Source organism: Phragmites australis, chromosome 4 (assembly GCF_958298935.1).
Source record: "Phragmites australis chromosome 4, lpPhrAust1.1, whole genome shotgun sequence".
Classification (NCBI taxonomy): Eukaryota; Viridiplantae; Streptophyta; class Magnoliopsida; order Poales; family Poaceae; genus Phragmites; species Phragmites australis.
Window position 1 is genome coordinate 5,014,312 of NC_084924.1, and position 15,183 is coordinate 5,029,494.

The window sequence follows — 15,183 nt, forward strand, 5'->3', positions numbered from 1 at the left end:
GCGAAAACTAACCCTAACCCATGCTCCGAGATAGATGTGTCGACACGATGCCCATCAGGGCCGATGGTCGGTTTGCCGGTGGAGAGGATCTTCGAGGCCATCTTCAGATTCTCGAGCACGCCTGGAAAGGCCGACGAGTGCTCAAGAACGGCACGCTCGAGGTGTTTGTTGATCTTCCCCACCTCAAGCTTCAATCCGTTGATCGTGGCTTCCAACTTGGGCTTCCAGGCTTGGATCTTCACGCTAGAGAACTCCATGACGGTGAAGCGAGCCTCGTGCTTTTGATCGGCTTCCTGGAGACGCTTGTCCATCACATGTAGGAGATCCTACTGCTGCTGCATCAATCACGCCTCCATCTTCTTCATCTCATCGAGCAACATCTGGAAATTTGGGTTCATTACTCCATGCTTGCGCTGGAATCTTGTGAAATGGTCGTGGTGATCCAGGTTCGGTGAATCTGATACCAAATGTTAGGGGCATAGCAGTGGAGGAAGATAGGGAGAGAAAGATCAAAGAAGAAGCAGTGGGCAGGAATGGATGAACTCGTTAGAGCAAGAGAAATTCAGAGGTTCAAAGGTACAGGGTTCAAGCCGACTTGGCGTGTTCATCCTCCCCCTCGGTAGATTCTGATTGCCTACTTATACTCACTTCCTCTCTTACAATGGGCCAAGCTCAGACGCGCTGGGCCTACATCCATTCCAGCCCAGCGACTCGACTATTCCGATGGCGCTAGCGCGAACTGCTTTGCTTCTTCCCGCCAGCGATGTCCGTGTTGGCGTCAACATCTAGAGGCGATGTCGGAGTGCTGAAAGTTTTTTTACCTCCGTATTGGAGAAATTTTCTACGTTAAATCCGTCTTTCTTGTCCAAAATTATCACCGGCACAAGAACAACGGCTGTCAGTCGGTGAGAAGTGTTTTGATAACTTTTAGGTTGCGACATGAAAGCTGTTCCACCATCACGCGGAAAACGATTTCTAGTCATAGCTCGTCAGGTTGTGCATGCGGTTTGTTATTCAAACTGGATTCACGACGCTGAACCCCGAAATGGATGGAAAATTAGGGATAATTTGGGATCAGATAGCTAGGGTTCTCAAGGAGAAAAACCTACAGCTACAGAACAGCTAGATATGGGTAATACTTGCGTACCCTTTTCGATTCACGAGCTCCAGTTATATTCTACAGCACAGCTACATAACTGAATTTACAACTTGTTTAACTAAAAGCAAAACGTAAATGACGGAAATAGAAGGCGGAAACGGTAGATCACGCCAACAGTGAGTACTGGTTTACTGGATTTGATTCAGACCGTTGGATCCTGAATACACGATCCCTCCTTCAGGAATCAGGATGCCGCTTCCATTGAAAGTCGATGAGTTATGTTCCCTGCCGACTTCGTTTTGAAGATCCCACCTTCAGTTAACTGAATTTTTCTGAACTTTGTTGTCCTGACACAGACGACGGTACCGCCGTTGCATATAGGTGAAGGCAGCAGACATACCATGGCTTGGGAAGAAAGTATTACTAGCAACGGGGCTCGTCTGATATAACGTCATAAGACAGTTGTCACCGACATATGGACTTATGTGTGAGGAGCCCACATGTCAGTAACCATTCCGTATTACTAGTGGGCAGCAAGATTAAAGATTTATTCCGTGCTGAGAAAAATGTTACAGTAGCTAAAGGATAATTAGCCTTTTTACTATTGCTTTACAAAAGTGATCTTACAAGTATAGCAGCACTATATCACGACACGCTTACATCTACGTATGGGTCGGGGATGATCCCTTCGTGTCATTTCACTTGTTCATGAAGGCGATGCCCTTCTGAATGCTCTCGCTCAGTTCCTTCTTGGCCATCTCCAGGCCAATTCTGTCGCACCAAAGATTGTGAAAGAAGCATTACATCAAGCAAATAATTGTACTGATTGAAGAGAGACCATTATCTAATGATTCGGATGCGACCCAGTTATGAAGCGGCTAATTAAGTAGAGCCAAGTTACCTCTCAAAATCGTTCAACGGTCCAAGAGGGAGGATCTCTTCGGCTCCACCTCGGCCCAACCTCACTTTTGTTGCAAAGAATGGCAGTTCTGTCACCTAATACCAAGAGAAACGGAAATAAGCACAGCTCTGTGAAGTAATGAAAGATCTGATGTTTGGACGATGCAAAGGAGAAATAAACAGATTTCATGTGAGGATACCTCAGAAGCAACGTATGAACATTCCACAATGCCAGCATCACCCCGCATAGCTTGCAAGCACGCATCACCGAATTTCGCAGCAGCAAAAGCCTGAGGTGTTTGTTCTGTTAGTACAAGTATTTAATTCAGGTACTAATCATCTAAAGTAAGGAGTCATACAACCTACCATTGACAGAGTTGCAGAGCCTGATCCAGCCTTTGCCTGAATAATCAATTAAAATAGCATTACTCATATATTTGTCAACTAATTAGAACTCAAGAAACAGTCAAACTGGACTTGTGGCAGTTACAGAGATCTATAATGTTTCACAAACAAAAGGATATGTGCAATTACAGCAATGCAATGTTGATTGATGAATGACATCAGGAACTCCATTCGTGATTCTTTAAGGGCATTCTATTCCATTTTTATTGCTCATAAAAACTGCTGAAATATTCTTTCCTAAAAGTTCACAGTAAATTGGCCTATTAACTCTAAAATTATTGTAAATTGTTATAACTAATGCATAGAGGGCATGCAAAGGGACATGCCTTTGGCTTAAGAGTTTAGCATATATCAAGGTTGGAACCGCAGCTAATCGTCATGGTCACAAACTTGGTATTGCTGTCTGGACTCCCGGCATAAATAAATCAAGTGTGTTCAATTGAAATCAGTGATTTTGTTGACCTATTGGAGGACTAGATCCTGACATACAGACACTTCTTCAGCATTTATGCATAATAGAAGTGAAAGATGGCTTTGCACTTCATATTTCCCCACCAATAGCACGCACTCGTACACACAGTACATTACATCTTTCAGACAGACAGAAATGTATGGTCACCAAGTGTTTGAAGGAAACATGAGTTTTTTTAGCATGTAAAATCCATCTCCGTTTAAAGCAGAGAACATCAAATGAAGAGCTTAGCCTATAGTGCAGGGCAAAATTCATCATATAGGTCAAGCCTAAAATTAGGCTAATGAATGTAAACAGCATTGTACCTCAACAACTTCTGTGCCACCATTCTGTATGCGGTTAGTCAAATATTTGATTTCGTCAGGAGTGAATGAGCATGGAGGGGTGACCTGCACATAAATAGGTTTCGAATTAAGCTAGATAATGTTTTTAATGGGGAATACTATAATTTCCCGTGTGATGACATAGGTGCATGAGCAATACCTGTGACAGGAGGGGTAATATAGTTACCCCAGCATGCCCGCCAACAACAGGAACACTGACATCTCTTGGATCAACTCCAAGCACCTCAGCCTACAAAACACAATGTGAAGCAGAAATGTGAATGGCCAATAAAATAGTACGCTGATGATGCTAGAATATGTAAATATGTCAAGGCTCTTTATGAGATTATATGCCACGTTTGTCAGGCTTCATACCACAAAAGTGTTAGCCCTCACAACATCAAGTGTTGTCACTCCAAGGAGACGCTTGGGATTGTAAGTTCCAGCTTTCTTGAAAACCTCTGCGGCAATGGGGACGGTTGAGTTCACTGGGTTGCTGATCAAATTCACAATTGCATCAGGACAGCATCTGGCGACGCCTTCACAAAGCGTGCGAACAATTCCAGCATTTTTGTTGAATAAATCATCCCTTGTCATTCCTGGTTTTCTTGGGAGGCCAGCAGGTATGATAACAAGATCCATTCCTGTAAGTGCTGCATCAAGCTGCTGTGCCCCAAGGAAGCCACGAACCTGAAATGATGTTTTTCTGTAGTTATTTGCCACCTTAATATCTTCAGCCAAGGAAAAAACAAGTTTATAATCAAGTAGTAAAGAATTCATGAAAGGGGTGAACCGGGGGGGGGGGGGGGCATATGTCTTCTAGGTGTGGAAACAGGGGGCTGAGGTGTCTGAGGCATGACCCCCTACATAATCGCTACGGTACTTCTGTAAGCCTCCACATTTCTTGTGCCTAGGGTCTCTAAAATATTTGGAACAGCCCTGGTATATATGCACGTTCTGAATATGTGAGATAATTGTGCAAGTTCAGGGGCCTATAGTGCAATTTCTTCATTGAATTGATTTGCATCGTCTTATTCTTTTATCTCCGCACGACCTGGATTTGGCACAATCTTTCAAAGTTTATAGGGATCATGTCAGACATGATCGTGCAGATTTCATCGTAGGTTCACACAGTACAATAATGTGTGAGGATGAGGTCCACTGCTCAACTGCTTAGAGAGTACAGAATAACAAGGGCCGTTGGCTCAAATTTCTTTTGGAATTTTTTTTTGACATCTCGTAAGAATGGGACGGAATGAGAAGCAGGTCTGCCAGAAAGAATGTGAGGTTGGGTTACCATGCACGAGTCCGGCGCTTGGATCTGTTTGAGATATGTGCTTAAAAAAGTAGCTAAACATTTCTACAATCAATTTGAGCTCTGAGCTATGTGAAAAATACCGAGGTGCAATATTAAGAAAAGAAATCAGAGATAAATAGAAAGTGCAGTTCTTGTTTGCATTTCAATTGGCACAGATAAATAGAAAAGGAACTACTAAAGGTGGTTTTCTTTTTAGCACTACACAAAATGTTGTGAAGGGTGTTTTGGAAACTTGAGTAGCCTAATCACAACGATTAGCAAACATAAGGAATGAGATACCAATGATGTCAAGTGATTAGGTGAACTATCAGGGAGAAGGTGGTAGATATATCAAGGCCAGAATCACAAGTGATTGACAATAATCCGGTTGGCCACAGCTTAGGTAGGAATCGTGCAAGATGGATAAGATTCCGCTATCGGGTGACACATCATAATTCACAGGTTGGATAAAGGACGTAATAAGCTGGTGGCACCACCAAGAAAACTAGACAAGCCATCAAATCGATCTATTCGGTGCTAACTACGCTATCCTGACATCATTAGCGCACAATAACCAATTAACCATTGCTGCCTCGTTGATTGTGTAACAGCATCACAACGTTTGCAGCCATCACTCTGCAGAGTCCCACGCTGCAGAATAAGAGGCACCGGAAAAAACAGAAAGAAAGAACGACAGGTTACCACAGCGCTGGTGTCCATGTGGCTGACATCGGCGGTGACCCCCGGCGTGTTGACGACATCGTAGAGGTGCAGCACGGACACGAGCGGGTTCATCTTCATGAGCAGCGACAGCGGCTGGCCGATCCCACCCGCAGCGCCCAGGATCGCGACCTTGAACCCCGGCGCGCCACCCTTGGCGCGGCACGCCGCGGGCCTCAGCGCGGAACCGCCCTCCTCCATCTGTAATTGACCACACGCACAGCACTTGTCACGTTACAGAGCCACCGCTGGGCGAGTAGGCGTAGACAGTGAGGATTGAGGAACCGGGCGCACCTGCGGGCGCGTGGGGTTGAGGTGCGCGGCGATGCGGGCGATGCGGTGGGAGGGGGAGCTGGCGTCGGGCTGCATGGCGAGGGCGGGGTGCCGGTTGCCAAGTTGCTAGGGCGATTGCTGATTGGCGCGGAGACCCGGGGGGATTTGGGCGGGTTTTTTATGGGAAACAAGGAGTTTCCGCGTGTTTTTGGAGGGTCGCGCCGTGCGTTATCCGGTGGTCTGTGGCTGCGGCGTTTCGCGGGAATCGGGAGGCGGTGAGCGGCGCTGGCTCCCCGGAAAGCTCATCTCTTTTCTCCGCCACTACTTGCCGCTGCGGCGCTGCCTCCCCGGCTTCGGCGCGGTGCGTGCCGGGTGGGAACTGGGAAGGGGCTCGGCGGGTGGGGTGGGGTTGGAGTGTGGAGTGCGACGTTGGGCCGGGACGAAGCGGCGCGCACGGTTGGTTCGGTGCAGGTGGGAAGGGGCTCGGCGGCGCGCACCGTAGCAGCGTGGCACCGTAGCACCGTTCTGAGCTAGTAATATACAGCTCCAAGAGTTCGTGGATCACTAGATCTGAAGCTCAGTCAAGCAGGTACTCGGTTTCTAAGGGCGGATCCAACACGCAGTGGCGGATCTAGGATTTTGGGCGAGGGTGGTCCAGACGACCTGACCGAATGGCGCTGCAGCCCAGCCCCCTGACCGGCGGCGCGCGCTGCAGTCAAGCCCAGGCCGCCAGCGCTACAGGCTGAGCCGCTAAGGGACGGCCGAACGGACGGGAGTCGAGCGAGTCGATGCGTGGCACCCGTGCCACCCATCCGCAGGGAAAAGGAAAACATAGATTAGTGGCAACATCTCAAGGTCAAGCATATACAAATCGGGGCTGAGAAAACTGAAAGACTCTCAAAACACGGCTCATGATGCTTGAGCTGACAGGCAGAATACGTGTTAGCGTGTAAGCTCCTACAAAATTTTCATTTGGCAAATCTCTCTGCTTTGTTCTGCAGCAGAAGTAGCCTATGGCCACACGACCGTCGCCACGGTCAAACGACGGTACGCGCCCAAGAAGCAACAGCGGGAGCGGGCGAGCGGCAGGCCCTGTCAAGCTCGCGCAGCTCTGACTCATCGTGCCAGACCACCAGTCGCTCATCCGCAGCGTCCGACAAGCCACTAAGCCAGTGACGGACGACACTCTAAATTATAGGTGGGGCGAACACACATGACAAACTTCACTATTATTAAACATAGATCGGATGCGCATACCACAATTATATTAAAAATCACACGAATCATAATACAAACATGAAATAAACAATATTTTTAAACATTTAAGATGGTACCTTTCATAAGAAAAGTAAAGTAGCAGAATAAATAACTTTTGCACCATATAGGCATATAATTCAACGTACATCAAAAGCTAAAAGGAGCAACCTGTCAATTTGGAATTATGTTAGGCATATTTCTAATTGGGCCTTCTGATCCCGTGATCCCCACGTTCAGTAAAACTCACTAGCCCAGACGGCTAGGCCCAACAGAGCATACCTGATACCCCTTCATCTTCGTGCCTTTCTTCGTCTCCAGAACGAGTGAATGACGGACATGAGGACAGCCATGGCGGGTGCCGCCGCCCGGGTGCTCGACTTGAACGCCCTGCACTGCTCCTCCTCATCTGCAGCAAATTCTTAGGGTGGTCCATGGACCACCCGTGCCACCCACTGGATCCGCCCCTGCCAACACGGGTAGCTACTGCCTGCGGCCGCACCAAGACATATCTCATACCGGCTTTTATTTGTAAGAGATTTGTTAGTATATTGTGTAGTATTGTTCATGAACTTTTCCTAAGGTTTGGTCTCGTATATGTCACCCACAATCTCAACAAAAGATAGTTGTATGACAACAAGACTAAATTCAGACTTCCAACAACACATAAGAGAGTGCACGAGTAAGATGGATGGAAGATGTTCACGTTTTGGAGCCCGCTTGATTGAAAACCTAATGTGTGACCAGAGATCACCGGCTGAGGTAATAAATGATAGATGGTAGGGGTAGCGGTGGATTGGTGCCAGGTTAGTGGATTGCAGATAGCAAAAAATTATAATAGTAGAATTTAATAATTATTTATAACTTTAATTATACATCACAGATGTTGGCATTCTATCATGATAAGATAGCAAAGACGACATAGATTATTGCCAGGTCTTTACAGGAAAATATCATTTTATTCTCCAAAGTACACCGGAGTAATCCTCTAGATTCCTTAAACCAGATTACCGCTCACCTTTGGTTGCTAACTAAATTTGGTTTTGCCTATATGTGCTCAAGGTTGGGTGGTTTTGTTGACCAGGATGGCCAATTGTGCCATCTAACGTGGCAGAGGCGCCCCTGGTCTACAAATCCCAGTTCATGTCAGGTTGCAATGCGCTAATAAGGAATCACATTTGAACCAATCAATTCATTGAATACAACTGCAGGATTTCATTCATGATAACCGTTGTCAAACGCTCGACATCGTAAGAGTCGGTGTCAGTGTTGGAGCAGGCGACCTTGGCAGCAATTGTTGTATTTATTTTAGAATTTTTAATGTGATTTTGCTTTTCTGGGCCGAATCTCAACTGCCTCTGGGCCTTCATCTAGTTTGGCCCAAGCCCGAAATGGTGTGCCCTAAAAAGGATTCCGGCTGACCAGATGTGGGAGAAAAAAAGGAAAAATCCCCTTCGGGGGAGGCGGCGGCGGCGGCTGCAACAGCCTCTCCGGGCTTCTCGCGATGGAGCTTCGCTGAGCTTCTCCTGGGTGTTTTGGCCGTCTGATGGGACCAGATAAGGAGGTGCGCGCGTAGGGTTCGGAGACGGGCTCCTCTGCGCTGCGAGTTTGTCGCCGTCATCTCCCCTTTTTCTAGAGAGGTTGGACTTTTGATTCAGCACATGAGAAAATCGGGGCATCTCACAGTTTTCGGTTTTTCTCCTCTTTCTCTCTGTGATTTGAGCTTTGGTGTTGAGAGCTTGGACTCCAACTGAGGTTTTGGCCGAAGCTCTTGTAGCACTGGGAGGCATCTTGTTGGTGCTCGGAGCTGCGCTGCCGAGGTTCGCCCGCATTGCAGAGGTTGTGCGATTGAGGTATTATATCTCCGTCATCCCTCCATCCGGCGGCAACGTCAGTTGATTGGATTTCTGGGACTACGGCATCTGTGCCGTGCCTTGCCTCACTCTCCAGCTTATTCCAGCATATTCACTGTGAGCTCTCTCTATTCCCCTGATCTGAACTGTTGGATGCATGGTATAATTGCTCTGTGATGATAAATTTTATTGAAATTGAATTAGGATGTTGAGTACAATAGATACAACCTTGATTCTCTGTTTGCAATTTGGCATGAGCAGTGATATGATCTTTCAGTTTTGATTATAAGGATTCTGATCTCCTGTTAGCTGAATTTTGATTTAGTCATCTGTCACTGCCTGTTAGATTACATTCCTGGACTTGAGTAGCATATATTTCTGAATTCAGCACATTGTGAAGATTGCTCTGCAATCTGTAGCTTGGAATAGTTTCTGTATTCCTTTCTGTCTCTTGTGCAGAGAGGTTTTAGTGTTTTGTTTGTTTGTCCTATGAAGGCAAGATGCTGGCTATGTGCTGAATTCTGATTTCCAGTAAAAGATATCTTTGTTATTCTGTCCAGGAATCTGTAGAATTCAGAGAATTATATATCAAGGTTGTCATCTAGGTATGATCTTATGTCCTAGTTTAATTTGTGATATGATTTATAGTTCAGCTTGGGAGCAGATCTTTATTGATCTGGAGCTAGCTGATAAGAATACTCTGAGAGCCATTTGAATATATCATCTAGTTCAATTCAGATTTTTATATATGGTTTACTTTCTCAGTGCTCATGGTATGACAGACATGTATCTCATATTCTTGTCTTTGTTATATTTCATCTACTGCTTTTATTATCTATTTAGAGGAATATGTATATATATGCTATTTATATCGCACATATTTCAACAGCAGCCTCCTCGTCAGAGTTAGCATCGGACCTCGCACACCGCCAGATCCCGCACTTGGACACCGATTTGCCCTACCTTCTCTTCCTCCCCTTCTGCTTGAAACTTGAAATCTTAGCACAAACCCATTGTCTACAACCAAATATGGTCTGATTATAGCGCGAATGACCTGATTTGCTTGCCTCCAGTGCTAGTGCTAATTCGGTGAAGACATGTCTGAATTTTGTAGGGGAGGATGGGGGACGAGGAAGGAGGCGGACGGCTTCGTGCGAGTGGTGGTTGAACAATGAGAGAAAAGGGGCAACAAAACTGGTTTTTTTAGTGTAAGTTTACGATGGTTTCAGAATAATTTAGAGATCATATGATCCAGATCAGTTAAAATATTCACCATTGTACAGATATAGTATAGGAAGTATACGGAAGTAGTATAAGAATATTTTTAGGAAAAAAGAAAAGGTATGCCATCCACTGAAGAGGCATTGGGCGGAGCCTCTGCCACGTCAAGCTCTTGTTGCTTCCCTCCACTGTACGGAGGAGAATGGCAAGCGTGCACACCAATGTTGTCAAAGTATGTGTGCCACCGGTATGCGTCTTCACCATTGTGCCACGATGAGCCGGTCACCGCCGTGCCGATATCTAGACTCCCATGCGCTTTCCTTTCTATTCCTTTTGGTGATCAGTTTTCGTTGCCAGTTGATCTATTCACCATTGAGACGCTCCGGATGGCCATCATGTCGTTGCCATCGAGGTATTCCGACTGTTATGTGTGTGCGTATGTCTGTTACTACGTGGACCCGTTGAGCTTGGCATGTGCGTTTATCTGGCTGTGCGTGTCTCTGTTGTTGCTATGCCATCGCAGTTGAGTTTTGCCGACCTTTATGTCGTGCACGTTGAGTCTAGTTTGCCCTCCGACCGTGCGTGACCTCATCGCCATGTGTGCGCATTAAGTGTGGCTTGGTCTCCATCATTGGTGCATGACCGTTTTGCTATGCCGGTGTTGAGCTATCGTATGCATGTCTCCGACCGTCATGTCGTCGAGTGGTTTGTCATCATTGTGCCTGTGTCGTCTTTCTGTGACAATTACTAAAATACTCAATCATATAGACGATAGGATTAAGTATATACTAACTCATGTTTACAAGTAGTATGAAGTACCGTAAATATTCTCTCTTTTTTATTCAGCTGTAGTGCCACTAAAACGAATGCAATGCCAATATTTGATTGCTAACGAAGTTGACCTTAGCGTACAAAGCTAACCATACCCCCTTCTATCTCCTCCCACTGATCAGCTTGGAGAACACTGGAAGGTGAACAAAGTTCTTAGCAACCAAAAGTTGAACAGTGTCTTGATTTAAGGATGCAATGAGTTAAGGAAACCAAATAAACGTTAAAGGGTTAAGTGGATCCTATCATTATTTTCGAGAGTAAAATGAACTTCTTTCAAACTTAAAAATACAAATAGACATCTAAAACGCCCTTAAAGAGTTAAGGTTTAGGCTCAAAACTTAAATTTCGGCCGCAACAAACGCTATTTGTTGGTGACCACTGGCCATCATCTAATTTGGGCGTACGTATTCGTAGGAAAAGAGGTGCACGTGCGATATTTTGCTGAGCAAAGTTGGCCATGCCTCCGATATTTTGCTATTTAGGGCCGGGCCACTCCTCCGCGCCAGCTCGAGGCCTTCCGACAGTTCGATGCGAGTAGATCAGAGCCAGAGACCGCAGGTCCAACCGCCTCATCGCCCCAAAAGGGTAACCCCGTACTTTCCCGTGCACACAGATCGAGAATTCAAAATTCAAAATTCAAATGGGCGACCAACACAGCCGCTCCCTTCCATCCCGCAAATACTTCACTCCAAATCAATGACACACGGGGACCACAGCATTTTGTCCATCTGTCGGTCCCACATGTCCGTGGACACCTTCAACAACTGCGGGTGAACCACCGCAGAGGCAGAGAACGCCGGATCCGCGGGGCCCGGCGCCAGCTCACGCCCACCGCTGCCGGCCGCCGATCACAGAGTCCGTGACTCCAGCAACCAAACCAAACGGCCATTAACTCCCGTTGCTTCTGCCCCGTCGAACCAAGCAGGAGGTGGCGGTGGGCTGCTGACGTGTGTTTAGTGGCTTAAATTTATATTAGTTTGATTAAATGGATATCTATGTTTTTTTAAAAAATATGTTTATTTTTTCTATATCTATTATTTTTATCTGGTTTGATCGGTGAATGCAAATTTACATCTTCAACTTGACTCTGTAGCCTGACTCGATAGATATAAATTTTTATATAAATATCATAAAATTATATTTTTACAAATAATTTATCATAATCTTCACTATTATATTTTTAAATTTAAACAATCAAATAAAAACTAAACTTAATCTATCTAAATAGCTAAAACTAATTAAATACACTTATTTTCAACTAATATAATTTTACCCCGTTACTTTAGATCAACCAGACTAAAGGATACTCCCTAACGTGCCATCTAACCGCAACGAAACGGCCGTTAGGTCAGCCGACACCCTCGCAGGCCGGCCGCGGCCGCCTGCGCTGCCTATAAAAGAGGCGCGGCGGCCGGGCGGGTCGATCCCTTCGCCCCCGGCGTCTTCACAAACGCCGATCCCTCGACGCTCGATTAGTCGCTCCCCCGCTCTCTCCTCACCCCTGGTCGCTTGCTCCAAGGAAGATGAGGGAGTGCATCTCCGTCCACATCGGGCAGGCCGGAATCCAGGTCGGCAACGCGTGCTGGGAACTTTACTGCCTCGAGCACGGCATCCAGGTCCGATCGCATCCTCCTCCCCTCCCCTCCCCTCCAGTGTCTCCACATCCTCTTCGTTTGATTTATGGTTGTGTCCGAGGAGGCCTGCGATTTTCAAGGCGTTAGAGTTCGAATTGGTTTTGAAATGATTGTGGTTTATTCAGATCTGTTCGAGATATTAACTGTAGGATACAAAACTTGATATTTTTTTCTAGATCGATTTGTAGCGACCAGTTTGGATCTGGTTTGTGTTTGAATGGACTGTGTTATTTCTGAAGTTTATGTTGTCGCGGACTAGGTGTTGGTTGGATTAGAAACATTAATGTGCCTTATATTAATTCGTGATTCAGGCTCAAATTCTGTAATTTTTAGCCATGTCGTTTCCATTTTCTGGAAAAGATTTGAAATTGGATCTGAATCTGAAGAGCAATAATGTTTTAGTTTGTGTTGGATGCATATACCACTATGCAGCTTCATGCAAGCTCTATGGCTGTATACTGAATTATCCTGTTGCCCTTATGATTGGGAAGTCATATGAATGTTTGCGTTACTAGCCAGCATGCCTTACAAATCAACCAAATTACTGCGTTGCATTTTGTTAAGTCACTGGCATGCGAACCTGCGCGACCATGCTCGTTTAATCCTTTATTATCTGCATCTCATTAAATATATTTCTGTTCCACGCAGCCTGATGGCCAAATGCCCGGTGACAAGACTGCTGGACACCATGATGACGCCTTCAGCACCTTCTTCAGCGAGACTGGCGGAGGGAAGCACTCTCCCCGTGCCATCTTCCTTGATCTTGAGCCCACTGTGATCGACGAGGTGCGGACTGGTACCTACCGTCAGCTCTTCCACCCTGAGCAGCTCATCAGCGGCAAGGAGGATGCCGCCAACAACTTTGCCCGGGGCCATTACACAGGTAATTTGCCATTCAGGGAAACCTTTCTGTTCTGCAGGATGGGCTCATGCCACTTTGTTTGATTACTGATGGGTGGACAATTTGCTCTTATTGCGGCAGTTGGCAAGGAGATTGTTGACCTGTGCCTTGACCGCATCCGCAAGCTAGCGGACAACTGCACTGGCCTTCAGGGCTTCCTGGTCTTCCATGCCGTTGGTGGGGGCACTGGTTCTGGCCTTGGATCACTCCTCCTAGAGCGCCTGTCCGTGGACTATGGGAAGAAGTCCAAGCTTGGGTTCACCGTGTACCCGTCTCCCCAGGTTTCCACCTCTGTTGTTGAGCCCTACAACAGCGTGCTGTCCACCCACGCCCTCCTGGAGCACACTGATGTCTCCATCCTGCTCGACAACGAGGCCATCTACGACATCTGCAGGCGCTCCCTGGACATTGAGAGGCCCAACTACAGCAACCTTAATCGTCTTGTGTCTCAGGTACTACATCGATTTTGTCAACTGCGGATGCCCTCCGGTGTTATCCAGCCTTGAAACTGTGATGCTAATGTGTTGTTTGGGTGTGCAGGTGATCTCATCGCTGACCACCTCCCTGAGGTTTGATGGTGCCCTCAATGTGGATGTGACTGAGTTCCAGACCAACCTTGTCCCTTACCCGAGGATCCACTTCATGCTGTCCTCCTACGCACCGGTCATCTCTGTCGCGAAGGCCTACCACGAGCAGCTCTCGGTGGCGGAGATCACCAACAGTGCCTTTGAGCCGGCGTCCATGATGGCCAAGTGCGACCCGAGGCACGGCAAGTACATGGCGTGCTGCCTCATGTACCGCGGCGACGTGGTGCCCAAGGACGTGAACGCTGCGGTGGCCACCATCAAGACGAAGCGCACGATCCAGTTCGTGGACTGGTGCCCGACGGGGTTCAAGTGCGGCATCAACTACCAGGCGCCAACGGTGGTGCCCGGCGGTGACCTCGCCAAGGTGCAGCGGGCCATGAGCATGATCTCCAACTCCACCAGTGTCGTCGAGGTGTTCTCGCGCATCGACCACAAGTTCGACCTCATGTATGCCAAGCGTGCCTTCGTGCACTGGTACGTCGGGGAGGGCATGGAGGAGGGAGAGTTTTCCGAGGCCCGCGAGGACCTGGCGGCCCTGGAGAAGGACTATGAGGAGGTTGGCGCTGAGGGCGCCGGTGACGACGAGGGTGATGACGACGAAGACTACTGATCTGCTTGCAGGAATCGATTTCTGTGTCTATGAATGTGTTGCGGCGTGGAAAAACATTGTGGTTGCGTCTCCGGGTATGTTTGTGTTTGCTTCTTGTCGAATTGCTCTGGTACTACTGTCTTACTATTGGTTCACTCTGGTTCTGTTGACCTCCTGTTGCTAGTTTACTGTCTTGATTTGACGTTAAGTTCCGGCTGATTTCTACAACAGTTGTTTCAATGTGTTATATACCATGTCTATGTCGTTTGGAGAATGAATTATCTTGATTCTCATGGGAATTGAAGTGTCCAAAGCATAAACTTCGATTGTATCAAGTGGGTTTGGTGCCCCAATGGAAGAGAAGTTCTCCTCCAGTTGTTTGAAGCGGTCGCCATTCTTCATGTCGGTCTCCTGGATCTTGTTCTCGAGAGCTTGCTTCATGGATTTCATCTCTTCAATCAGGAGCTTGGTGTTGGAATCCATAGCGCCCAGGCTCTTTTGGAACCTCGTGAAATGGTCGTGAGGCTCCAGATCGAACGCCACAGGAACGGTGTCTCTGATACCAGGTGTTAGCAACCTCGAGCGATCAACCAAACTAGCAAGACCCAGCAATTTGGGAGAAGGATCAAGATAGATTAATCTGTCAGGTTCTGAGAGTAGCAGAGTTGGAGGAGGGGGAAGGAGATAGAGGCAGGAAACAGAGTTGGAGTAGCTATTCTGTTACATCTTGCCTTCTTCTCCAGGCAAGCGCCAGCTATATTGTGTAAGGTTCACTCACTCACGCCTCCTCACGCTCTCTCAGGCTTGCAACTCAGCACTCGATA

General features: G+C 47.0%; 2 protein-coding genes across 2 annotated transcripts; one reads left to right on the forward strand and one right to left on the reverse strand.

Moving 5' to 3' along the window:
* Nucleotides 1-1,626: 1,626 nt before the first annotated feature.
* On the reverse strand, nucleotides 1,627-5,762 carry LOC133915359 (malate dehydrogenase, glyoxysomal-like). Its single transcript, XM_062358494.1, has 9 exons — nucleotides 5,511-5,762; nucleotides 5,199-5,417; nucleotides 3,575-3,889; nucleotides 3,360-3,449; nucleotides 3,182-3,265; nucleotides 2,366-2,401; nucleotides 2,200-2,289; nucleotides 2,001-2,095; nucleotides 1,627-1,870 (listed from the first exon to the last, which is right to left on the reverse strand). Exons 1-9 carry the CDS (start codon nucleotides 5,583-5,585, stop codon nucleotides 1,798-1,800), a joined length of 1,077 nt encoding a protein of 358 aa, XP_062214478.1. The 5' UTR covers nucleotides 5,586-5,762; the 3' UTR covers nucleotides 1,627-1,797.
* Nucleotides 5,763-12,053: 6,291 nt separating this feature from the next.
* LOC133915360 (tubulin alpha-3 chain-like) lies at nucleotides 12,054-14,658 on the forward strand. The gene is made up of 4 exons (XM_062358495.1): nucleotides 12,054-12,264; nucleotides 12,931-13,165; nucleotides 13,265-13,635; nucleotides 13,724-14,658. Exons 1-4 carry the CDS (start codon nucleotides 12,172-12,174, stop codon nucleotides 14,378-14,380), a joined length of 1,356 nt encoding a protein of 451 aa, XP_062214479.1. The 5' UTR covers nucleotides 12,054-12,171; the 3' UTR covers nucleotides 14,381-14,658.
* Nucleotides 14,659-15,183: the final 525 nt, after the last annotated feature.